Below are 27,371 nucleotides of genomic sequence, written 5' to 3'. Positions count from 1 at the left end.
TTGTCATTGCTGTACAGCTGATTCTGACTCACCACAATCCCGTGTGTGCAGAGTAGAACTGCTCCATAGGGTTTTCAAGGCTGTGACCTTTTGGAAGCAGATTGCCAGACCTGTCTTCCGAGGTGCCTCTGTTTTCTGAACCATCAACCTTTCAGCTAGTTGTGGAGCATTTAACCTTTTCTGCCACCTACTGAACTTTAAAATGTACTTCTTGTTAGTTGCTGTCAAGTGGATTCCAACTTATGGCAATCCAACGTGACTAGTTGAGGCTATTTTAAAACAAATATTAATTTGATTCTCCAAATTCTTAATGTTTGGGAATATTTTACTATTTGTACTATCTCATCTACAATCTCTTATATTTACTGTGTTTTTAGGTATTCATCTGTCTAGGTCTCTTTCCCTTTTGTTTTGCTTCCTATCAAATCTCCAACTTAATTTTAACCTCTATGGGAGATAAAGTGATTCAGTTCTTCAGTGCATGGGTGTATTACTAGTAAAAGAGATTTCTTAAATGTTTTTATGTCTTAAATCTTCTCAATACTTGTCCTAGTAATGATGATATTTTGTGACTTATTTTGGGGCTTTTAGGAGCACAAAATCTCAGGTTTTGAAGAGACTTTTAAAGTCCTTTTGTTAAACTACCTAACCGAAGGTTTAAAAAAAAAAAACTTTTGAGATTAAAATAATAATAGAATATATTTTGGCAGACTATTTACATAAAACAGAATTCTAATTCCTAATTCCAAGCAGTTTTTGTTTTAGTATGTTTTCTGTTTGCCCAAATCTATTTTTTCACTTTAGGACTACTAAAAGAGAATGGGCAAAATTCAAGCCAAAAAAAGTGTAACTTAGGGTAATAATTAAATATTTTCTGATTCGATAAATCAAAGGGATACTTGTAGTTTTGTGGTCAGTATCAGAAGGACTACGTTAGTTTATATAAATGACTGGTGAAATGCCAGTTCATTTAGAAGTCAGGCTGGAGTTCTTTTGAAGACTTGTGAATTAAAAAAAAAAACCGCCTACGTCTCTTGCGTTCATAGGTGCTGTGAGGTCATGTAAAAAGTAAGGGAGTTTGGTCAGTGTTGCTTGTGTGCTCTCAGTACATAATGAAAGCTGCTATGTGGTAAGCGGTGCTATTATTTCATTGAGTTTAATATCATTTACTAGCTTCTGTCAACAGGATGGTGTTAATTAACACTCAATTTGAATAATTTTAAAGATAATCATTTAGAAAAATGCTGTAAACAATGTACTTAAAATGCCTTAATTTTTAAGATATATATTTTATTAAAAACATACAGTGAATCGAAGGACGGATAGAATATGCTGAAAAATATAAAGACAAAAAAAATTACTCAGTATTCTACTTCCAAGGGAACCAGTCTTTTATCTCATGTATATTCACATTAATATTGATCCATAATTTATTTATTTTGTTGTAATATCCTTTTGAATATAATGTTTCAGACATTTTTAAAAAACTTCTCTCTAAATCCAGGCTATAAAATGCTACATAGTTTTGTCATATGGATATACCATTATATATTTAACCAGTCTCTTGGATATATGCTTCCACTTTTTCATATTGTAAATAATGTCCATCAATCCGAGAGTCATATCTGATGACAGTGTGATACATTTCTAGAAATGAATTATATAGGCAGTGGCTGTAAATATTTTTAAGGCATGACAGTTGTCATGGATTGAATTGTGTCCCCGCCAAAATATGTCAACTTGGCTGGGCTGGCCATGAGTCCCAGTATTGTGTGATTGTCCACCATCTTCTGTGATTTCCCTATGTGTTGTAAATCCTATCAGTACGATGAAATGAGATGGATTAGTGGCAGTTATATTGATGAGATCTACAATTTTAGATAGCATCTTAAACTAATCTCTTTGAGATATAAAAGAGAGATGCAAGCAGAGAGACAGGGGAACTTATACCACCAAGAAAGCAGTGCCGGGAGAAGAGCGTGTCCTTTGGACCTGAGGTTCCTGTGCTGAGATGCTCCCAGACCAAGGGAAGGCTGATGACAAGGACAGAGAGCAAAAGCCTTCCCCTGGAGCTAGCATCCTGAATTCAGACTTTTAGCCTACTGGACTGTGAGAGAATAAACTTCGCTTTGTTAAAGCCATCCACTTGTGGTATTTCTGTTATAGCAGCACTAGATGACTAAGACAACGGTCATAACATTCTGCAATCCTGGTAGCGGTGGGTGAGATGATTTTATCTCGCTTCGTAAACTCTAACCAGTTTTTGCCAACATGCTAGCAGGCAAAAACCTTTTATTGTGGCTTTAATTTGTATTTTTTTTTTGTGTGTGTGAGTATAAACTTATTTCGTGTGTTCATTGGCCATCTGTATGTTTTATCATGAATCACTTGCTTGTGTCGTTTATCCATTTTTTTCTGAGATCTTTGTCTTTACATTCATTATTAAGAATTCTTTATATGTTAAGTATATTAACAATTTGTCTTTCATAAATATTGGAAATATTTCCTAGTTTATTATTTTATTTTAATTTTTTATGTTTTTGATTCTTGTTGAGTCTTTATGTAGTCAAATCTATCCATTTATATTTTCCTTTGCATATATGCTTATTAAGATCTTTCCTATTCCACAGCCTTAAATATCCATCCATATTTTTTCCACACATCTCTTTAATGGTGTTATTGTTTTATATTTAACTTTTTAACCCATATAAAAAATACTTGACTCTTAGTGAGGTGAAATCATTTTTTGATTTTACTGTTTTATATTTAACTTTTTAATTAATCTAGAATTTTTTTATTAGTGTGATATAAAGATATGTTTACCCTATTTTTTGCAAAAATTTCATTAATTAACCAAGCCGCACTTACTGAACAATAATGGGATATCTTTCACCACAACTCCCACTTTTAAAGTCTTACTAAATGGCACTGGTACTTACCTACAATGAAATAAAATTGCATCATTTAAATTTGTTGTTCTTACCTTCCAAAATTAGCTGGAAGAAATTCCAGAAAGGCGTCATTCAGGTAGAGCTGGGTCAGGTTTAGAAGCTGCGTGAAGCCATCAGGGAGTCTGGAAAGGAATTAAAGATTTAGTCACTGTGTTCATGTTGCTATGGAAACAACAAAAATATAAATCTCTAAAGAGAAAAAATAGAAGTGCAAAACATTTTTCAACTCTCCTTTGGTATCACAGTAATGGGAGAATTTATTGAGCATGTTGTTACAGCTTGAAAATTTTGCCTGTTGTTATAATAAATGGCATTCACCCACCTCCACGCTGCTCTCAGGGGCTGGGATTTATGTCACTGCCAGAGTCGGCGGCATCATTTTTTACCACTGCCCTAACCCTCTACATGCCAGTGGAGGCACGTTTTATGGAAATTTCAAGCTGTATGCTATGTTTTGTAATTCTAAAACTAACATTCTTTCTCAATAGAATATTCATGTACATAGTCAGGTAAGAATATCTACCTACTATTTCACTTAACCATTAAAATTTACCTACAACTTGTTGCAGTGTTAACTAAAGCTGTCCAATTTGTAAAGGGAAGTATTTTGTCCCATTAACTGATAATTTCTTTAATGCAGGCTCAACATATATGCACATTATGATTGATTCAAATCGGTCCAATTCATGCTTATTAAAACTAACAAGAACATTGATACAATAATGATACTGAATCCGAAGGCTATAAAGAAGCATTAAAATTTTGAGGAAAAAAAATCATTTGTGGAAATTTTTACAAATTAGATAAAAATAATTATTTGAAGTATTTAAACCTTTTTTTATCAGAAAGATTTAACTCATTGATTTTCCAGGAAATTTTTTCTTAAAAGTATACTGAATATTTCCCCTATGATTACACTTTTATTTAAACTTTTTAAAATACCTTTCTCTATGGTTTAGTCCAGACAATGTTATTCTATAAGATACTTCTAAATAGCCTTCAGATTTTCTTTCCCCTCAAGTTATAACCTATCTCCCTCCTTGCATTTATTGCCGAAATTAAAGAGCCGCCTATACTCACTGCCTTTTACCACTCCTCAATCCACTGCTTTTGGGCATCTACCCCAACTGTATTACTAAAACTTCTCTCACCAAAGACTCCAGTGACCTCTTAAGTCTCAACTGCATTAGCTTCATTTTATTTTGTATCCCACAGTGCCTAGCAACAGTTGCCATCATTGACTGTTTGCTCCTTCTTGGCTTCCAGTAGGCTACTTTTGCCTGCTTCTGCTTCTCCTTCTCCAGGACATTATATATGAATTGCATTCCATGGTTTCTCTTCCTCTGCTCACTTTCTTGTTACAGAATGTTTTGTACATGTAAAAGAATCTATGTGTACCCCCTAAAGATCTCAAGCAATAGAACCAGCACTTTGAAACCCCTGGGTGCCCCTTCCTGACAGCATTCTCCTATTATTTGTCTCACTAATTCCTGAATGATGTTTATTATTCTGTTTTGTAAAGAATTTTACCAAACATGGTCTAATTCCTAAACAAACGAACAAAAAACCATGTTGTGTCATTTTGCATTTTTGAACATTATATAAACCAAATCATTAAGTGTACGTTTTCCTGAGATTTTAAAAAATCAGCATTACATTTGAGAAATTCATCCATATCATGTAGGTGATTAGAGGGACCTGAATGCTAGACCCAAAGACTTGAACTTTTCTCCATAGGATTAAGAAAGAAAAATCCATGATACATTATTGTTGTTCTCTGTGTTTATCTTTGTCGTAATACATTAGAGTTAACATGCCGATAAAAATAAATAAATAAACTCATTGCGGCGGAGTTGATTCTGACTCATAGCAACACTATAGGACAGTAGAACTGCCCCAAGGATTTCCAGAGAGGGCCTGGTGGATTTGAACTGCTGACCTTTTGGTTAGCAGCCAAACTCTTAACCACTACTCCACCAGGGTTTCCATATTCTGATAGTACTATAGTTTTTATATTGGCATAGGTGTTAAATAGATTTTAATCCAAATTAAACCACTAACCAAAAAAAAAAAAAAAAACCAAACCCAGTGCTGTCGAGTCGATTCCAACTCATAGCGACCCTATAGGGCAGAGTAGAACTGCCCGGTAGAGTTTTCAAGGAGCGCCTGGTGGATTTGAACTGCCGACCCTTCGGGTTAGCATCTGTAGCTCTTAACCACTACGCCACCAGTGTTTCCAATTTAACCACTACCTTATTTTAATGTCTTGTTTGGTCTGTCAAAAGAAGGAATCATTTAAAACTTTCCAAAAGATTAATATGACGTGTAAAATTAGAAGAATATTAAAACCATTGATCTGATAATTGACTTTAAAATTGTCACTATTAATAAGTGAAAGGCTTTAAAGTACATTAATTTTGTAGTTATAGGACAGTTTGAACTCTCTGGCTTCCCTCAGTCCTCTTTTCTCCATACGTATGTATTATTGTATCACATTGTACTATTCTCTGATCAAAGATCTATTTTTTTATTGATGCTTCTCTGGCAAAGCTCATACTGTGGGAGAATCTGGTGTATTATATTGAGTATTTCTTTAAGGGTTTAAGAATTGGTCACATTCTGCACATTCCAATTGCAAAATTGAACTGCCAAAAATAAGTTACATGAAAAACCAGAATACAAAATAAGATAATAATTTTCTAGCCTGGTTATACAAAAAGATGTGTTGGCATTTTATATTGAACTTTCATTTTAAAAATTGCAAACTTGAGCGTATATTTATATAGTATGTCTTATTTAATAGCATCTGTATTTTTTATTTCAATTTACTTCAACATGAATTTATTGAATGGTTTCTCTATGCTTAGATTCTAAATTAAAGTCTTCATCCTCTTGTCCCCCATAGGACTCTGCACACAGATATAGTAGAATGCCCATGCCGATTCTACTTTATACAAATCTTGACTATTTTTTTACTCCCAGGATAAATTACAAATTCTTTGAGGACAGAGGACAGGACTTCTTGCTTTTTAAAAATTTTCTAAAATGATCTAGCAATACCGTGCTTTGAAAATAAAACACAGTAAAAAATGGATTAGATTTTACTTGAAAAATATATATAGTCAGTAAGTCTGCTAAAGAATATATTTAAAATTCTTATTAATGTTATAGCATAATTGTATAGCTTTTTAGTAGGGATGAGAGTTTCACTTGTCTACATCACCATTTCCAGAAGAATGTATAAGCCCCCGCCAGCTTGAGGAAGAAGATAATCACTAGCAAGTGAAATCGACTTGGTGAAGACAACAATCATAGGCTGCCTTTCTCCTCCTCCAAACTATTCTATGAAATCCAATATTTTACATTAAGTAAAGGAGCTTTCATTAATGAAATGATTTTGCTACCCTACAATAACTAGTGATTTTCTATATTCGACAGATGTATTAAAAATTTCAAAGAAAATATGCTTTATGTATTGTTAAATAATTCTTACTATGTTAAATATACTCTCATTGTATTCATCGCTTATATTAAAACTTACATATCCTGACAGAGAACACAACAGAGAACCCCTGAGGGAGCAGGGACAGTGGGATGCAGACCCCATATTCTCATAGAAAGACCAGGCTTAATGGTCTGACTGAGACTAGAAGGACCCCAGCGGTCAGGGTACCCAAACCTTCTGTTGACCTAGGACAGGAACCATTCCCGAAGCCAACTCATCAGACATGGATTGGACTGGACAATGGGTTGGAGAGAGATGCTGATGAGGAGTGAGCTACTTGCATCAGGTGGACACTTGAGACTGTGTTGGCATCTCCTGTCTGGAGGGGAGATGGGAGGGTAGAGGGGGTTAAAAACTGGCAAAATGGTCACAAAAGGAGAGACTGGAAGGAGGGAGCAGGCTAACTCATTGGGGGAGAGTAAATGGGAGTATGTAATAAGGGGTATATAAGTTTATATGTGAGAGACTGACTTGATTTGTAAACTTTCACTTAAAGCACAATAAAAATTATTAAAAAAAAAACTTACATACCCAAAATACGTCAGAGAAAAGGTAATCATAGACCAGATACTCATATAATGAAGTAGTTAAGCAAATGGCTATTGATGTCAGAAGACCTGGATTTGAATCTTCCACAGTCCTTTTTTCTTTAGCAAATTATTCAACTTCTGCAAGACTCAGTTTCCTTATTTATAAAGTGGAAACACTTATACCCACTTCTTGGAGTTGCTCTAGTGATTAAATGATTATCTGTCACATGGTAAGGACTACGGAAAAATTATACTACGTTTCCTTAGTATTCCTTTTACTCTGATCTCTCAGTATTAACTAGAATATTATTTTAAATAATTTCATTATTGTTAAGGGTCATTGTTGGAAAAGATAAATTAAGATGGGCTGCAGACACTCCTGTTGGAATCAACCCTACGGCAATAGGTTTGGTTTGTTTTTTTCTTTTTAACTGCATTTACTTTGGAAGTTAAACGAAAATATGTTGCAGGCACCTGATATCTGGTAGAAGAGTTAAACCATATAAAATTACAGGTTTTATAAGTTACAATTAAGAAGTCAATATAAAAGAGCCTACTTTAACTGGAAATGTGTTTTACATCTAAATACCTTCATTTATATGTCTTAAAATTATAATATTAACATAATATTACAACACATTTAGAAAATAAACTGGAGCCTTGGTGACACAGTGGTTAAGAGCTCAGCTGCTAACCAAAAGGTCGGCAGTCAGAATACACCAGCTTCTCCTTGGATTCTATGGGGCAGTTATACTCTGTCCTACAGAGTTGCTATGAATCAGAATCGACTCCACAGCAATGAGTGTTTTGGTTTTGGTTTAAAAAATAAAGAGAAAACAAAAAATACTGCTCATAATTTTCTACCTCCTTAACACCAACCATGATTACCATACCATATTTTATTTCTTTATAATCTAATTTCCTATTAACTGTTTTAACATTATTTCTTGTATCATGATTTCTCACTTTACAATAATCTTGCAATTTTAATGTAAAACTGAAGTGACTACATAATCTGTCATTCAAACTAGGACACTTTTGAGAGTGAAAGGTGAGCTGTTATTAGCTATGCCACATCGAGACGTAAACTGGGATGGCTTAGGTAAACAAAGACATATGGTCACCCTATATATAACCTTCATATCCATCCAGTAGATGTACCATAATTTATTAGCAATTTCTTTATAGTTGAGCTTTATGAATGTGTCACATTTTTAAAGTGTATCTTTTCATTTAAACCAAAATAAATATGCTTCTTCAGAATGTTTTAAATATAGTGAAAGAAATTCAAGGGTTCAAAATACTGGTTTCAGGAGTTTCTATCAGTAAAAAGGTAATAATACTGATCTACATCAAAAGGTTGTTGTGAAGGTTAAAATGAAATAATTTCTCCAAAAGCCTGAGGCATGGTAGGTTGCTATGTGGTCGCTATGAGTTGGGATCAACTCGATGGCAATGGGTTTAACCTCTCACGTCAAGCCGATAACCACGTTTTGACTTGACTCATACCATCTTGGGTAGATGATAAATTGTTCTTGTTTGTAATTCTTCAATTCTAACCAAATAAATTTCCTTGAAAGGATTATTAGATGGCCTAAGGAATCTATGAAGTATTAAGTCATGAAAACCCTCAAATATAAAAGTTATACTTCTGGTGCTATCATTATAGTTTTAGTTTTAGATGTGAACTTTATAGTAGAACCTGAATGCCATAGCCAAATGTTGGTGAAAATTATCACAATAAAATTGAAAATAACAATTATTCAAAGAGAAAAGCAAGGACCAACATTTATTGAGACCCTACCATGCCCCAGGCTTTTAGATACATGATTTCATTTTAACCTTCACAGCAACCTTATGGCGTAGATCTACATTATTACGTTTTTGCAGATAGAAATTCCTGAAGCTAGTATTTTGAATTCTTGAGTTTCTTTCACTATTTGTTGAGGAAATGGCATTATGGCCTAAGAGTTTTCGTAAAAGCTTCTCAGGGTTTTGTCTTTTTTTCCTCTCCACATGATACCTTTGAGGTAGAAAAGTTGTAGCTTTCAAACATTTTATTGCTTGATGTTCCACTCCGTCTACTAAAGGACTCAAATAATTTTCCAAAATGTTCATCACAAGGATCTCCATCTAAACTTCTACCCCATTCTTTTACATTCTATTCCATTTTTGGTGTCATCTACAGCCTCTTCCCACTATCCACAGAGTAATCACCCTGACTACTTCCTCTTCTCGTTTTTATTAGAGAAAATTTCTTTCCTGCTTCCCTTTGACACACTTCCTTTTGTCTTCTGAAAACACTCCACTCACTAAATGCCTTTCTAGTGGGTTTCAGTTTCTTTCAGTCTTATCAACACCATGTGGACAAAGGACTGAAGGGTTTTCTCAAATCCCAGGGTCAGTTTTGTATAATTAATGTGCCAATCTTACTTAGAAACCAATTATCTGCATCCCAGTACAACTGATTTGTTTCAACCTCATCCAAATACTACTTCAACTGTCAATAGCCTTTCTAGATTTTATTCCCACTTCTACTGTTAGACACATTCACATTCAGGCTCATGATCATCCAATCCATTCACTGTATGGGTTCTTGACCTACTTGACTCCAAGACTTCTGTCACTATATCGTACCTGCAATTCATCAACATGGTTGCATGCTAGGTGTCATTTTCCCATGGCATTTCTCTACCAACAGACTTTCAACCACAAATACCCTTTTTTCTCATCACAGGATCATTATTGTCCAAGTCTTCCATTTTACTGTCTTCATAGGGTTATTTCTTTGTTCCTCCTGTAATCTCCAGTACACAAATACTCTCTATTTCTGGTTATACCAAATTCCTTTTCCAACTCGAACTACATAGTCAGCGCCTTAAGCCCTTGCACTCCCTTGAACTTCTACCAGGTCCTTGTTGCTAACTTCCCACTGTAGCTACAACTTATAACTGTTTTTTTAGTTCCTGCTTTCTTCCATGGAATGTTGCCTAAGAGTCATTGAAAAATGATGACATAGTTTGCTTCAAAGTAATTCCATCTTGTGCCAATTGAGCCTTCATTGATACTCAGCAATGCTTTCAATCATCTTTTGTTCAACTGCTGTGGTTTGAAGTAATCTTTCAAGATACTTCTTTCAAGAAGTATCTTTCCTGTCATTCTGCTAAGTTGAATTTTAAATGTAACATTTAAAATTCATTTGTTATGCAAATTTTTTCTATCTTGGTACATTATTATCCAATAGAAACATAAGACTAAATAAAATTTAATCACTAATACTTACTTAGAAATGGGATTGACACTGGCTTCAATTATTGTTAAACACTTACAGCACTTTATGTTTTCTGGAAATTCTTGTACACCTAAAATGTAAAAAAAGAAAAATTATGAAAACGTTCCAGCAAAAATTCCCTAAACTATAGTTTTAAATATTAAGAATAGCTAATACACAGTGTGAACATCATTAGGCTAATCATTTAAGAATGATAACCTAATATATTCATATTATATAATATATATATACACATAGATGTATATTTCTAATACAACTGGAATGTTAAATAACATTTTAAAATAGTAATAGTTGGAAACTGGTTATAAAATTTGTTGTAAGATAGATCTTGGGTCTTTATAACCTAAGGAAAAAAATAGTTTAAGTTATTTAGTCAACAACATTATAGCAGCAATATTTGAGGGGTAGGGGTGGGGGACAGGAGTCAAATGATATAAGGAAAATAGAAGATAAAATCTTTGCTCCTAGCAAGTCTTCAATACGATTGGAAAGACAAAACATATATATCTAGAAAATACCTAAGGACACATCACAAAAACAATAGATATTCCCAAGCTAACGTGGGGGACTAACACATTTTACGTGATTCTTTCTTGTTGGCTGCAGAGAGAGATGCTTTGCATCTGCCTGAAAGTGTAAAGAGGTGAACAGCCTTTCCTGAGGTCCTCCTTGGAGTCTCTGAGGTAGGTAACCAGCTTGGCTGATTGCTCTCAGAGAATTGCTCATCTGCTGTCACAGCTGTGCTGTTGGCTATGTGACAGAAAAACACAGGTTTTTCTATGAAACTGAAAATCAGGAAGCTATAAAACCAATTCATAAATGTGGGGGCCAGAGGCATAAAAGATGGTGGGGGCATTTCCATCAATTGATAAGAATGAATCAAATATAACAGACCTTGCAAATGTTACAAGACAGCTAAACGAAGCCATTTCTACCTGCCTGCAGTACTACCACTCCTCTATTTTTGAAACTATTATTAAAGACATAAAAAATTCCATAAAGAACTTGTTCTGTACAGTACTTCATATCTGATAGAAGCATGATGAACATCTTGTTCCAAGATATAGTTGAATTTTTTATGATAATAATCAAGAAACAAAACCTTCCAACTTCCTAGATTCTGCGCACCTGGGCCACCAAGTCCACAGGCCCTCCAAGCCCAGTGAGGTAGTAGCAGGATGGCCAAATCCCAGATCATTCATTCACAGCAAAGAAAGGGCTTAGGGATATTTCTCACCCATTTCACCTTATGTGAAATTTCACCAGAAACTATGCTGTCTTTAAATTATTGTTGAAGCATTCTGACTTCTTAATAAGAACCCAGGAAAGTTTAGGAGCTCTGTTATGTATGAGTTTCATAAGAAAGGGATTTCCTGGTTGATGCAAATGGTCTCAGCTGCTAACACATTCAGCTGCTAACCATAAAGATTGGGTGTTTGAGTCCACACAGAGATGTTTCAGAAGAAACGCCTGCTGATAGACTGAAAAGTCAGCGGTTGAAAACTCAGTGGAATACAATTCTACTCTGATACACGCAGTCACCATGAGTCAGAGTCAACAGCATGACAACTGTTTTTTTGTTTGTTTTTCATAAGAAAGGCCAATTCTTACTTTCCAAACAGCTGTAATGTTTAGAGCTGCCCTTATTAACTAGATTTTAACAAAATGGCAACACACAAATGGCAAAGAGGTCTATAAATTAATCCTTGAACCATCCTCAGTGCTTCCTCTTAGCATTCATATTTATTTTGAATATTTCCAATCAACAGGGGTGTAAGGAATCTTCTCATCTCTCCAGCTTTTTCTGCGTGGTCTGCAGTCTGGGCTCATTACATGCTGGCATGGATGCCTTATCTCTACAGGTTCCAGCCTTAGAACAATATTTCCTTAAATTATTTGTAAACCAAGACATGGAAGCAGAAGTAAATTAAAATGCAATTTTAAGGAAAGAACTGTATCTCTTTATCTTCTACTTAAAATGGAATTGCCTGCTGTGGTGAAAATGGTACTACATTATTTGTTTTAAAAACTTGCATAATGTTTTTTACAGTTTAAATTTAAAAGTGTTCAAAGAAGACGCCATGAGCTTAAGACGGAATCTCAACTTGATCATTTACTGGTTAAATAACCTTAGGCAAGTCACTTAAACCCTCAGTGCCTTAGTTTCCTATTCTGATAGTTACCATAAGAATGCAACACTTCATCATAAAGTTATAGTGAGGATTAAAAGAAATAATACAGACAAACCAACTGGCACAAAGCACTCTATAAATGTCACTTATAATTATTAGAAATAAAAAGAAAGAAATGGAACTTCCAGCCTGAAATGCAAAGAGATTGGAAGTCATTACTCCTGTTCTCACAATAGGGAAAAAGCTGTAAAACTAAAATTCGACAACTCTTCTTAGATCCATAAGATAACTGAGATCACATGTCCACCCCCAAAATTGGAGATCCAGGAAGATACAGAAAACCACAACTGGATCCGTGTGATGGTTAATTTTATGTGTCAACTTGGCTAGGCTATGTGTCCAATTGTTTGTCAAACAGTAGTCTAGATGCTTTTATGAAGTAGTTCTTATTAGTTGCCCTGGGGTTGGCTCCGACTCATGGCAACCTGATGTACAACAAACCTAAATGTTGCCCAGTCCTGCGCTATCTTCATGATCCGTTGGTATGTTTGAGTCCATTGTTGCTGCTATTGTGTCAATCTATCTCTTTGAGAGTTTCCCTTATTTTCCTTGGTCCTCTACTTCATCAAACATGACGTCTTTTATGTGGGATTAAATCAATTGGTCTTAAGTAGATTACCCTCTATAAAGTGGGTGGGCCTCATTCAATCAGTTGATGGCCTAAAGAACAAGAAAAGAGTTTCCCTAGGGTTTATTCTACCTCCAGGCTATAAATGGACATTTTGCCAGAACTTCTCCACTCTTCACTTTTCCAATTGCCTGACCTACAGATTTTGGACTTGCCATCCTCCTACAATCATATGAATCAGTTCCTTAAAATAATTCTCTTTTTCTCTCTTTCTGTCTCTGTGTATACACACACATGCATGCACACACACAGAGAAAACTGCTTCTGTTTCTTTAGAAAACCCTGACTAAAATAATCTGTCATAGAACAGCAATACTTAAAGGGTAATTGACTAGTTGCTAGAGATTCAGAGTAGGCTACCTTGAAAGATAAAAAACAAAAACAAAAAAAAATCCTGAAGGCCCAGCCTTCAGAGGAATAACAAAATTTTACGAGTTTTAGTTTCAGGTGTCCCACGATATTCCCACTGTGAAGAGCTAGAAAAATGCTTCTGGCAAGGGAAGTGGGAAAAGTGATCATTTTGAAATATACCCAGAGCACTTTGCTCTTCTTGACCCTGCCTGCCTTCAAGGGAAACTTCTTTCCAGAGCCTACTCTGCACATATGAGGTTGTTATGGTTGGAATTGACTCAAGGGCAACAAACGACTACAACAACTGATCCTCTAGGCTTCCGCATGGCAGAAAGGAAATACTAACTCCAGCCTCTGTGAGCTTTCCTTTCTCAGTTAAGGAGAGAGGGAAAAAAGGGGGGGGGGTGGGGAGAGGAGAGAACAACTTGTATAGACCCTAGCCCAGGGTCACAGGTTTATTAAAAAACTGACACCTAGTATTAGGTTCATAGAATGGTCCTTCTCTCACTCCCATATTTTACCCACATCAATAACCTCTTTCTTTAGTGCCGTCGAGTCGATTCCGACTCATAGCGACCCTATAGACCCACATCAATAATAGGGCTCCTATAAAAAAAAAAAAAAAAAAAAACAAGGGATTAGAGCTGAGGAGAACGGCAAGGTTCAGACTCTATTTAAGGAGCCTCTAGGGAAACTATACCCCTCCAAAAATAAAATAAAATAAAAAAGGAGACAAAAACAAAGACACCAGAGGAAATTTTAACCTCTGACACCTATAAAAAAAACATCGCCTAATTCCTACCTAGAAAAACATAAAACCTCACACCAAAGCTCTATTTACCTCAGTTTCTTTTATCTGATACATCATGCCCAGCTTTCAAGAACAACAACAAAAAAATTTCAAGGCATGCTAAAAGGCATAAAACAGTCTGAAGAGACAAGGCAGGCATCAGAACCAGGCTAAGGATTTGGGGATTATCAGACCAGCAATATAAAATAACTATGATTAATACAGGGACAGTGTTGATTCAGTGTTGATTCAATTGAATCAATGTTGATCCAATTCTCGCCTTCTCTGTGGGAGACCTAGATGTGATTCCTGCCGATACACCTCAAGCGCAGCCACCACTCATCTGTCAGTGGAGGCTTTCGTGTTGCTTTGACATCGAACAGGTTTCAGTGAAGCTTCCAGACTAAGACAGACTAGGAAGAAAGGTCTGTAGATCTACTTCTGAAAAAGTCAGCCAGGGAAAACCCTATGGAACTCAATAATCTAATCCTGTTGCACATGAGGTAGCCATGAAATGGAATCAACTCTACAGCAGCTGATGACAATGATGATGATTAATATGTTAAGGGCTATGGTGGAAAAACCGGACAATATAAAAGAATAGATGAGTAATATAAGCAGAGATATGGAAACTCTAAGAAAAAATAAAAAAGAAATGCTGGAAATCAAAACCATTTTAACAGGAATGAAGAATGCTTTTGACGAGCTCATTACTAGACTGGACAAGGCTGAGGAATAATCCATAATATTGAAGATAGTCAATGAAAACTTTCCAAACTGAAAAGCAAAAAGAAAGATGATAGAAAAGAAAAAAATCCAGGAACTGTGAGACAATTTTAAAAGGTATAATATATGTACTATATTTTTATGAAGATAAAGCATGCTGTACATTTTTTTTGCCAACCATGCCCTCCCGTATGAGGTATTTTTGTAACCATTTTATGCTAATTTTTTACAGCAACATGTAAAAAATTAGCATAATGTGCTTATAAAAATATTTCATGGGGAAGGAGGTGCACTCATCTATTATCCTAAAGGTTGATGGTTCTTATACAGAAGTGCTACAGAAGCACCTGGCAATACATTTCCATAAAGATTACAGCCAAGAAAACCCTATAGAGCAGTTCTACTCTGTAACACATGGGGCAGCCATGAGTTTGAGTCTATTCAACGGCAACAGTTTTTTTTCTTCCCTCAATTTGATAAAGAACATCTACAAAAAATCCATAATGATAAAAATGAGAGCCAACATTATACATAACAGTGAGAAACTTATGGTTAGCAGTGGAACATTATCTGATATAGTGCTGGAAGATGAAAACCTCAGGTTTGAAGGCACTCAAAGAATGACTGGGGAAGAGTTGCTTCTGAAAAGTAGAGTTGACCTTACTGATGTGAATGGAGTAAAGGTGATGTGGCACAACGTAAAATGAGAAGAAACAGCTGCAAATATCCATTAGTAATTGGAACATGAAATGCATGAAGTATGAATCAAGGAAAATTGTTGTTGTTGTTGTTAGGTGGCATCGAGTGGGTTCTGATTTGTAGCGACTCCATGTACAACAGATCGAAACATTGCCTGGTCCTGCGCCATCCTCACAATCATTGTCATGCTTGAACCCATTGTTGCGGCCACTGTATCAATCCACCTCCTCGAAGGTCTTCCTCTTTTTCATTGACGTTCTATTTTACCAGGCATAATGTACTTCTCCAGGGACTGATTTCTTCTGATAACATGTCCAAAGTATGTGAGACATAGTCTCACCAACCTTGCTTCTGAGGTGCGTTCTGGTTGTACTTCTTCCAAGACAGATTTGTTCATTCTTCTGGCAATCCATGGTATGTGTAATACTCTTCGCCAACACCATAATTTGAAGGTATCAATTCTTCTTCAGTCTCCTTTATTCAATGTCCAGCTTTTGCAAGTATATCAGGTGATACCATGGCTTGGGTCAGGCGCACCTTAGTTCTCAAAGTGACATTTTTGCTTTTTAGCACTTTTCTAAAGAGGTCCTTTGCAGCAGATTTGCCCAGTGCAATACATCATTTGATTTCTTGACTGCTGCTTCCGTGGGTGGTGTTTGTGGATACGAACAGAATGAAATCATTGACGACTTCAATCTTTTTGCCATTTATCATGATGTTGCTTATTTTTTTTTTGCTTATTGGTCTGGTTGTGAGAATTTTTGTTTTCTTTATGGTGAAGTGTAATCCATACTAAAGAATGTGGTCTTTGATCTTCATCTGTAAGTGCTTCAAGTTCTCTTCATTTTTATCGAGCAAGGTTGTGTCATCTGCATAAAGCAGGTTGTTAATGAGTCTTTCTCCAATCCTGATACCTCATTCTTCTTCATACAGTCCAGCTTCTCTGATTATGTCCTCAGCATACAGATTTAATAGGTATGGTGAAAGGATACAAACCTAATGCACACCTCTTCTGACTTTAAACCACACAGTATCCCCTTGTTCTGTTTGAACTCCTGCCTCTTGATCAATGTACAGGTTCCTCGTGAGCACAATTAAGTATCCTGGAATTCTCATTCTTCACAATGCTATCCATAATTTCTTATGATCCACACAGTTGAATGCCTTGCACACTTAATAAAACACAGGTAAACATCTTTCTGATATTCTCTCCTTTCAGCCAAGATCCATCTGACATCATAAATGATATCCTTGGTTCCACATCCTCTTCTGTTTCTGGCTGGAATTTTTGGCAGTTCTTGTTGATAACACTGCCGCAACTGCTTTTGAATGATCTTCAGCAAAATTTTGCTTGGGTGTGATATTAATGATATTGTTCAATAATTTCCACATTTGGTTGGATCACCTTTCTTGGGAATAGGCATAAATATGGATCTTTTCCAATAGCTGTCTTTCAAATTTCTTGGCATAGGTGAGTGAGCACTTCCAGTACTGCATACATTTGTTGAAACATCTCAATTGGTATTCCTCAACTCCTGAAGCCTTGTTTTTTACCAATACCTTCAGTGCAGCTTGGACCTCTTCCTTCAGTACCATTGGTTCCAGATCACATGCTACCTCCTGAAATGGTTGAATGTCGACCAATTCTTTTTGGTACAGTGACTCTGTGTGTTCCTTCCATCTTCTTTTGAAGCTTTCTGTGTCATTTAATATTTTCCCCATAGAATCCTTCAATATTGCAGCTCAAGGCTCGAATGTTTTTCTTCAGTTCTTTCAGCTTGAGAAACACCGAGCATGTTCTTCCCTTTTGGTTTTCTAAGTCCAGTTCTTTGCACATGTCATTATAATACTTCACTTTGTCTTCTTGAGCTACACTTTGAAATTTTCTGTTCAGCTCTATTACATCATCATTTCTTCCACTTGCTTTTGCTATTCGACATTCATAATCAAAATTCAGAGTCTCTTCTGACATCCATTTTGGTCTTTTCTTTCTTTCCTGTGTTTTTAATGACCTCTTGTTTCTTCGTGTATGATTTCTATGATGGCATTCCACAACTCGTTTCGTCTTCAGTCATTAGTGTTCAGTGAGTCAAATCTATTCTTAAATGGTCTGTATATTCAAGTTGAATATGCTCAAGGTTGTACTTGGCTCTTGTGGGCTTGTCCTAATTTTCTTCAGTTTCAACTTGAACTAGCACTTGAGCAATTGATCGTCTCTTCCATAGTCGGCTCCTGGCCTTGTTCTAACTGATGATAGTGAATCCTTTCATAGTCTCTTTCCACAGATGTAGTCGATTTGATTCCCTTGTATTCCACCTGGGGAGGTCCATCTGTATAGTTGCTGTTTATGTTGTTGAAAAAAGGTATTTGTAGTGAAGAAGTCATTGGTCTTGCAAAATTCTATCAAAGGATATCCAGCATCATTTTTATCACCAAAACCATATTTTTCAACTACTGATCTTTTCTGTTTCCAACTTTCACGTTCCAATCACCAATAATTATCAATGCATCCTGATTGAGTGTTCAATCAATTTCAGACTGCAGAAGTTGACAAAAATCTTCAATTTATTCATTTTTGGCCTTAGTGGTTGGTGTATAAATTTGAATAACAGTGGTATTAACTGTTCTTCCTTGCAGGCATATGGATATTATCCTATCACTAACAGCATTGTACCTCAGGATCTATCTCGAAATGTTCTTTTCGACAATGAAAGCAATGCCATTCCTTTTCAATTTGTCCTTCTCAGAATGATAGATATTATGATTGTCTGATTCAAAATGACCAATACTAGTCCACTTCAGCTCACTAATGCCTAGGGTATTGACATTTTGACATTCCATTTCATTTTTTTTTTTATTAACTTTTATTAAGCTTCAAGTGAACGTTTACAAATCCAATCAGTCTGTCACATATAAGTTTACATACATCTTACTCCATACTCCCAATTGCTCTCCCCCTCTTCAGTCAGCCCTTTCAGTGTCTCCTTTCGTGAGAATTTTGCCGGCTTCCCTCTCTCTCTATCCTCCTATCCCCCCTCCAGACAAGAGTTGCCAACACAATCTCAAGTGTCCACCTGATATAATTAGCTCACTCTTCATCAGCGTCTCTCTCCCACCCGCTGACCAGTCCCTTTCATGTCTGATGAGTTGTCTTCGGGGATGGTTCCTGTCCTATGCCAACAGAAGGTCTGGGGACCATGGCCGCCGGGATTCCTCTAGTCTCAGACCATTAAGTTTGGTCTTTTTATGAGAATTTGGGGTCTGCATCCCACTGATCTCCTGCTCCCTCAGGGGTCCTCTGCTGTGCTCCCTGTCAGGGCAGTCATCGATGGTGGCCGGGCACCAACTAGTTCTTCTGGTCTCAGGGTGATGTAAGTCTCTGGTTCATGTGGCCCTTTCTGTCTCTTGGGCTCTTAGTTGTCGTGTGGCCTTGGTGTTCTTCATTTTCCTTTGCTCCAGGTGGGTTGAGACCAATTGATGCATCTTAGATGGCCGCTTGTTAGCATTTAAGACCCCAGACGCCACATTTCAAAGTGGGATGCAGAATGATTTCATAACAGAATTATTTTGCCAATTGACTTAGAAGTCCCCGCAAACCATGTTCCCCAGACCCCAGCCCCTGCTCCGCTGACCTTTGAAGCATTCAGTTTATCCCGGAAACTTCTTTGCTTTTGGTCCAGTCCAATTGAGCTGACCTTCCATGTATTGAGTGTTGTCTTTCCCTTCACCTAAAGCAGTTCTTATCTACTGAATATTCAATAAAAAACCCTCTCCCACTCTCCCTCCCTCCCCACCTCATAACCACAAAAGTATGTGTTCTTCTCAGGTTTACTATTTCTCAAGATCTTATAACAGTGGTCTTATACAATATTTGTCCTTTTGCCTCTGACTAATTTCACTCAGCATAATGCCTTCCAGGTTCCTCCATGTTATGAAATGTTTCAGAGATTCGTCACTGTTCTTTATCGATGCGTAGTATTCCATTGTGTGAATATACCACAATTTATTTACCCATTCATCCGTTGATGGACACCTTGGTTGCTTCCAACTTTTTGCTATTGTAAACAGAGCTGCAATAAACATGGGTGTGCATATATCTGTTTGTACGAAGGCTCTTGTATCTCTAGGGTATATTCCGAGGAGTGGGATTTCTGGGTTGTATGGTAGTTCTATTTCTAACTGTTTAAGATAACGCCAGATAGATTTCCAAAGTGGTTGTACCATTTGACATTCCCACCAGCAGTGTATAAGAGTTCCAATCTCTCCGCAGCGTCTCCAACATTTATTATTTTGTGTTTTTTGGATTAATGCCAGCCTTGTTGGTGTGAGATGGAATCTCATTGTAGTTTTAATTTGCATTTCTCTAATGGCTAATGACCAAGAGCATTTTCTCATGTATCTGTTGGCTGCCTGAATATCTTCTTTAGAGAAATGTGTGTTCATATCCTTTGCCCACTTCTTGATTGGGTTGTTTGTCTTTTTGTGGTTGAGTTTTGACAGAATCATGTAGATTTTAGAGATCAGGCGCTGGTCTGAGATGTCATAGCTGAAAATTCTTTCCCAGTCTGTAGGTGGTCTTTTTACTCTTTTGGTGAAGTCTTTAGATGAGCATAAGTGTTTGATTTTTAGGAGCTCCCAGTTATCGGGTTTCTCTTCATCATTTTTGGTAATGTTTTGTATTCTGTTTATGCCTTGTATTAGGGCTCCTAGGGTTGTCCCTATTTTTTCTTCCATGATCTTTATCGTTTTAGTCTTTATGTTTAGGTCTTTGATCCACTTGGAGTTAGTTTTTGTGCATGGTGTAAGGTATGGGTCCTGTTTCATTTTTTTGCAAATGGATATCCAGTTATGCCAGCACCATTTGTTAAAAAGGCTATCTTTTCCCCAATTAACTGACTCTGGTCCTTTGTCAAATATCAGCTGCTCATATGTGGATGGACCTATATCAGGGTTCTCAATTCTGTTCCATTGGTCTATGTGCCTGTTGTTGTACCAGTACCAGGCTGTTTTGACTACTGTGGCTGTATAATAGGTTCTGAAATCAGGTAGAGTGAGACCTCCCACTTTCTTCTTCATTTTCAGTAATGCTTTACTTATCCGAGGCTTCTTTCCCTTCCATATGAAGTTGGTGATTTGTTTCTCCAACACATTAAAAAATGACATTGGAATTTGGATCGGAAGTGCATTGTATGTATAGATGGCTTTTGGCAGAATAGACATTTTTACTATGTTAAGTCTTCCTATCCATGAGCAAGGTATGTTTTTCCACTTAAGTATGTCCTTTTGAATTTCTTGTAGTAGAGCTTTGTAGTTTTCTTTGTATAGGTCTTTTACATCCTTGGTAAGATTTATTCCTAAGTACCTTATCTTCTTGGGGGCTACTGTGAATGGTATTGATTTGGTTATTTCCTCTTCGGTGTTCTTTTTGTTGATGTAGAGGAATCCAAGTGATTTTTGTATGTTTATTTTATAACCTGAGACTCTGCCAAACTCTTCTATTAGTTTCAGTAGTTTTCTGGAGGATTCCTTAGGGTTTTCTGTGTATATAATCATGTCGTCTGCAAATAGTGATAACTTTACTTCCTCCTTGCCAATCCGGATACCTTTTATTTCTTTGTCTAGCCTAATTGCCCTGGCTAGGACTTCCAGCACGATGTTGAATAAGAGCGGTGATAAAGGGCATCCTTGTCTGGTTCCCGTTCTCAAGGGAAATGCTTTCAGGTTCTCTCCATTTAGAGTGATATTGGCTGTTGGCTTTGCATAGATGCCCTTTATTATGTTGAGGAATTTTCCTTCAATTCCTATTTTGGTAAGAGTTTTTATCATAAATGGGTGTTGGACTTTGTCAAATGCCTTTTCTGCATCAATTGATAAGATCATGTGGTTTTTGTCTTTTGTTTTATTTATGTGATGGATTACATTAATGGTTTTTCTGATATTAAACCAGCCTTGCATACCTGGTATAAATCCCACTTGATCAGGGTGAATTATTTTTTTGATGTGTTGTTGGATTCTATTGGCTAGAATTTTGTTGAGGATTTTTGCACCTATGTTCATGAGGGATATAGGTCTATAATTTTCTTTTTTTGTAATGTCTTTACCTGGTTTTGGTATCAGGGAGATGGTGGCTTCATAGAATGAGTTGGGTAGTATTCCGTCATTTTCTATGCTTTGGAATACCTTCAGAAGTAGTGGTGTTAACTCTTCTCTGAAAGTTTGGTAGAACTCTGCAGTGAAGCCGTCCGGGCCAGGGCTTTTTTTTGTTGGGAGTTTTTTGATTACCGTTTCAATCTCTTTTTTTGTTATGGGTCTATTTAGTTGTTCTACTTCTGAATGTGTTAGTTTAGGTAGGTAGTGTTTTTCCAGGAATTCATCCATTTCTTCTAGGTTTTCAAATTTGTTAGAGTACAATTTTTCATAATAATCTGAAATGATTCTTTTAATTTCATTTGGTTCTGTTGTGATGTGGTCCTTCTCGTTTCTTATTCGGGTTATTTGTTTCCTTTCCTGTATTTCTTTAGTCAGTCTAGCCAATGGTTTATCAATTTTGTTAATTTTTTCAAAGAACCAGCTTTTGGCTTTGTTAATTCTTTCGATTGTTTTTCTGTTCTCTAATTCATTTAGTTCAACTCTAATTTTTATTATTTGTTTTCTTCTGGTGCCTGATGGATTCTTTTGTTGCTCACTTTCTATTTGTTCAAGTTGTCGGGACAGTTCTCTGATTTTGGCTCTTTCTTCTTTTTGTATGTGTGCATTTATCGATATAAATTGACCTCTGAGCACTGCTTTTGCTGTGTCCCAGAGGTTTTGATAGGAAGTGTTTTCATTCTCGTTGCTTTCTATGAATTTCCTTATTCCCTCCTTGATGTCTTCTATAACCCAGTCTTTTTTCAGGAGGGTATTGTTCAGTTTCCAAGTATTTGATTTCTTTTCCCTAGGTTTTCTGTTATTGATTTCTAGCTTCATTGCCTTGTGGTCTGAGAAGATGCTTTGTAATATATCGATGTTTTGGACTCTGCAAAGGTTTGTTTTACGACCTAATATGTGGTCTATTCTAGAGAATGTTCCATGTGCGCTAGAAAAAAAAGTATATTTTGCAGCAGTTGGGTGGAGAGTTCTGTATAAGTCAATGAGGTCAAGTTGGTTGATTGTTGTAAGTAGATCTTCCGTGTCTCTATTGAGCTTCTTACTGTATGTCCTGTCCTTCTCCGAAAGTGGTGTGTTGAAGTCTCCTACTATAATTGTGGAGGTGTCTATCTCACTTTTCAATTCTGTTAAAATTTGATTTATGTATCTTGCAGCCCTGTCATTGGGTGCATAAATATTTAATATGGTTATGTCTTCCTGATCAATTGTCCCTTTTATCATTATATAGTGTCCTTCTTTATCTTTTGTGGTGGATTTAAGTCTAAAGTCTATTTTGTCAGAAATTAATATTGCTACTCCTCTTCTTTTTTGCTTATTGTTTGCTTGATATATTTTTTTCCATCCTTTGAGTTTTAGTTTGTTTGTGTCTCTAAGTCTAAGGTGTGTCTCTTGTAGGCAGCATATAGATTGATCGTGTTTCTTTATCCAGTCCGTGACTCTCTGTCTCTTTATTGGTGCATTTAGTCCATTTACATTCAGCGTAATTATAGATAAATAAGTTTTTAGTGCTGTCATTTTGACGCCTTTTTATGTGTGTTGTTGGCAATTTCATTTTTCCACATACTGTTTTGTGCTGAGACCTTTTTCTTAGTAAATTGTGGGATCCTCATTTTCATAGTGTTTGACTTTATGTTAGTTGAGTTGTTACGTTTTTCTTGGCTTTTATCTTGAGTTATAGAGTTTTTTTTTTTTTATATAGAGAGTTGTTATACCTTTTTGTGGTTACCTTATTATTTACCCCTAGTTTTCTAAGTAAAAACCTAACTTGTATCGTTCTATATCGCCTTGTATCACTCTCCATATGGCAGTTCAGTGCCTCCTGTATTTAGTCCCTCTTTTTGATTATTGTGATCTTTTACCTATTGACTTCCATGATTCCCTGTTATGTGTATTTTTTTTTTTTAATTAATCTTAATTTGTTTGTTTTTGTGATTTCCCTATTTGAGTTGATATCAGGACGTTCTGTTTTGTGTCCTTGTGTTGTGCTGATATTTGTTATTATTGGTTTTCTGACCAAAAAATATCCTTTATTATTTCTTGTAGCTTTGGTTTGGTTTTTGCAAATTCTCTAAAGTTGTGTTTATCTGTAAATACCTTAATTTCGCCTTCATATTTGAGAGAGAGTTTTGCTGGATATATGATCCTTGGCTGGCAGTTTTTCTCCTTCAGTGTTCTGTATATGTCGTCCCATTCCCTTCTTGCCTGCATGGTTTCCGCGAGTAGTCTGAACTTATTGATTCTCCCTTGAAGGAAACCTTTCTTTTCTCCCTGGCTGCTTTTAAAATTTTCTGTTTATCTTTGGTTTTGGCGAGTTTGATGATAATATGTCTTGGTGTTTTTCTTTTTGGATCAATCTTAAATGGGGTTCGATGAGCATCTTGGATAGATATCCTTTCATCTTTCATGATGTCAGGGAAGTTTTGTGTCAGGAGTTCTTCAGCTATTTTCTCTGTGTTTTCTGTCCCCCCTCCCTGTTTTGGGACTCCAATCACTGGCAGGTTATCCTTCTTGATAGAGTCCCACATGATTCTTAGGGTTTCTTCATTTTTTTAAATTCTTTTATCTGATTTTTTTTCAGCTATGTTGGTGTCGATTCCCTGGTCCTCCAGATGTCCTAGTCTGCATTCTAATTGCTCGAGTCTGCTCCTCTGACTTCCTATTGCGTTGTCTAATTCTGTAATTTTATTGTTAATCTTTTGGATTTCTACATGCTGTCTCTCTATGGATTCTTGCAACTTATTAATTTTTCCACTATGTTCTTGAATAATCTTTTTGAGTTCTTCAACAGTTTTATCAGTGTGTTCCTTGGCTTTTTCTGCAGTTTGCCTTATTTCATTTGTGATGTCCTGAAGCATTCTGTAAATTAGTTTTTTATATTCTGTATCTGATAATTCCAGGATTGTATCTTCATTTGGGAAAGATTTTGATTCTTTTGTTTGTGGGGTTGGAGAAGCTGTCATGGTCTGCTTCTTTAAGTGGTTTGATATGGATTGCTGTCTCCGAGCCATCACTGGGAAACTAATTTTTCCAGAAAATCCACTAAAAAAAAATGCAGTCAGATCCCTATCAGAGTTCTCCCTCTGGCTTAGGCTATTCGGATGTTAATGAAGCTGCCTGGGGAGGGTGGGGGAGGGAACAGAGAGATAGGAGAGTAGCACCTCAGAATATAGCCAGAGTTGCTTGTCTTGCTTGGAATGACTATTATATCTGCGATTCCCGCGGGGCACGTCACCTATGTATGCTGGCTGTGTGGAGATTGCCCCCGGGGGGTCTGGCCCGCTGGAGTCATGGTCAGATCCTCCGCTTCCAGCCCCACGCCCAGGGTCAAGGCTCCCCTGCTGGGACGGTGCACTCTCGACTCCAAAATCAGTCACTGCCTCCGGGGACTTCTCGTCCCGCCAGCTGCATCACCGTGCCCCCTCGCGAACCGGCTGGGCCCCCTCTCGGGGTTAGTTCAGGTGAGTGGAGCAGCTCCCCGTGCTTGTGCCGTGACCAAGTGTCCCAGCTGGGACGCTGCTCTCCCCGCTCCAATACCAGTCGCTGCCTCCCGGGGACTTCTCCTACCGGCTGCGTCCCACGCTGCCCGAGCGAACCGGCTGGGCCCCCTCCCAGGGTTAGTTCAGGGGTGTGGAGCAGCTCTCTGTGTTTATGCCGTACCTGCGTCCAGTCCAAATCCCGGCAGGACGGTTCCCCAGCTGGGACGCTGTTCTCCCTGCTCCAAGACCAGTCACTGCCTCCCGGGGACTTCTCCCACCGGCTGCGTCACCACGCCGCCTGGTTGAACCGGCTGGGCCCCCTCCCGGTGTTAGTTCAGGGGGGTGGATCAGCTCTCTGTGCTTGTGCCATACCTGACTGGTACGCTGGCTCCAGGCTCTGAAAACAATCGCTGCTTCCCCCTATTAGTTCGTTCTCCGTCTCTAAATCTGTGTTTGTTGTTCAGGGTTTGTAGATTGTTATGTATGTGATCGATTCACTTGTTTTTCCGTGTCTTTGTTGCAAGAGGGATCCGAGGTAGCATCCGCCTAGTCCGCCATCTTGGCCCCGCCTCTCCATTTCATTTTTGATGATTTCCAATTTTCCTACATTCATACTTCACATGATCCATGTTTCAATTATTAATGGATGTCTGCTGCTGTTTCTTTTCTTTTGAGTCATGCCATATCAGGAAATGAAGGTCCCCAAAGCTTGACTCCATTCACATCATTAAGGTAGACTCTACTTTGAGGAGGCAGCTGTACCCTAGTCGTGTTTTAAGTGCCTTCCAACCTGCAGGGCTCATCTTTTGGCACTATATCAGACAGTGTTCCACTGCTATTCATAAGGTTTTCACTGGCTAATTCTTTTCAGAAGTAGACTACCAGGTCGTTCTCCCTAGTCTGTCTTAGTCTGGAAGCTCAGCTGTAACCTCTCCACCATAGGAGATCCTGCTGGTATTGGAATACTGGTGGCATAGCTTCCAGCATCACAGCAACATACAAGCCCTTACAGTACAACAAACTGACAGATGTATGGGGGAAGTAAAATTGGAAGTGGTCAGAAATGAATTGAAACACATAAAGAACAATATCCTAGGCATTAACCCCAAATAATCCTAGGCATTAGTGAGCTGAAGTGGACTGGTACTGGCCATTTTGAACTGGACAATCACACGGTCTACTATACCGGGAATGACAAAATGAAGAGGAATGGTGTCACATTCATTGTCAAAAAGAACATTTCAAGATCTATCCATATGCCTACAGGGAAGACCAGTTAATATGGCTATTGTTCAACTTTTTATACCATCCACTAATGCTAAAGAAGAGGAAATCGGAGATTTTTACCAACTTCTCCCTCTAAAATTGATGAAGCATTAAAGCAAGATGTATTGATAATTACTGGTGATTGGAATGCAAAAGTTGGGAACAAAGAAGGATCAGTGGAAAATATGATCGGGGTGATAGAAACAATGCTGGGGATCACATGATAGAATTTTGCAAGCACAACTGATTCATCAGAAATACTTCTCTTTAACAACGTAAATGATGACTGTACATGTGGACCTCACTGGATGGAATACAAAGGAATCAAATCGACCACATTGTGGAAAGAGATAATGAAGAAACTCAATACCATCAGTCAAAATAAGGTCTGCTTTGGAACAGATCGTCAGTTGTTCATATGTAAGTTCAAGCTGAAGCCAAGGAAAATTAAAACAAGTTGATGAGAGCCAAAGTATGGCATTGAGTATACCCCACATAAATTTGGAGACCATTTCAAGAATAGACTTGATGCACTGAACACTAATGTGAAGTCCTGTGTTTTATTGACTATGCAAAGGCATTTGGCTGTGTGGATCATAACAAATATGGATAACACTGTGAAGAATGAGTGCAGTCCAGATGAGTTGTGGGATGCCATCAAAGACATCATACATGAAGAAAGCGAAAAATCATTAAAATGACAGGAAACAAAGAAAAGACCAAAACGAATGTCAAAAGAGACTCTGAAAAACTTGCTCTTGAATGTAAAGTAGCTAAAGTGAACAGAAAAAATGACAAAGTAAAAGAACTGGACAGAC

General features: G+C 37.2%; 1 protein-coding gene across 1 annotated transcript in view; it reads right to left on the bottom strand.

The window, feature by feature from the left end:
- The window catches only part of LRRC7 (leucine rich repeat containing 7), a 617,060-nt gene that overhangs the window by 268,240 nt on the left and 321,449 nt on the right, over positions 1 to 27,371 (bottom strand). The window contains exons 5-6 of the mRNA XM_049879569.1: positions 10,270 to 10,348; positions 2,984 to 3,073 (exon numbers count right to left, since the gene is read on the bottom strand). Coding sequence (XP_049735526.1) covers positions 2,984 to 3,073; positions 10,270 to 10,348 — 169 coding nt within the window. The remainder of the gene's footprint in view (positions 1 to 2,983; positions 3,074 to 10,269; positions 10,349 to 27,371) is intronic.

The sequence above is a fragment of the Elephas maximus genome, chromosome 3 (genome assembly GCF_024166365.1).
Source record: "Elephas maximus indicus isolate mEleMax1 chromosome 3, mEleMax1 primary haplotype, whole genome shotgun sequence".
Taxonomy (NCBI): Eukaryota; Metazoa; Chordata; class Mammalia; order Proboscidea; family Elephantidae; genus Elephas; species Elephas maximus.
Note: the sequence above shows the minus strand (reverse complement) of the source record. Positions and strands in the feature narration are given on the sequence as shown.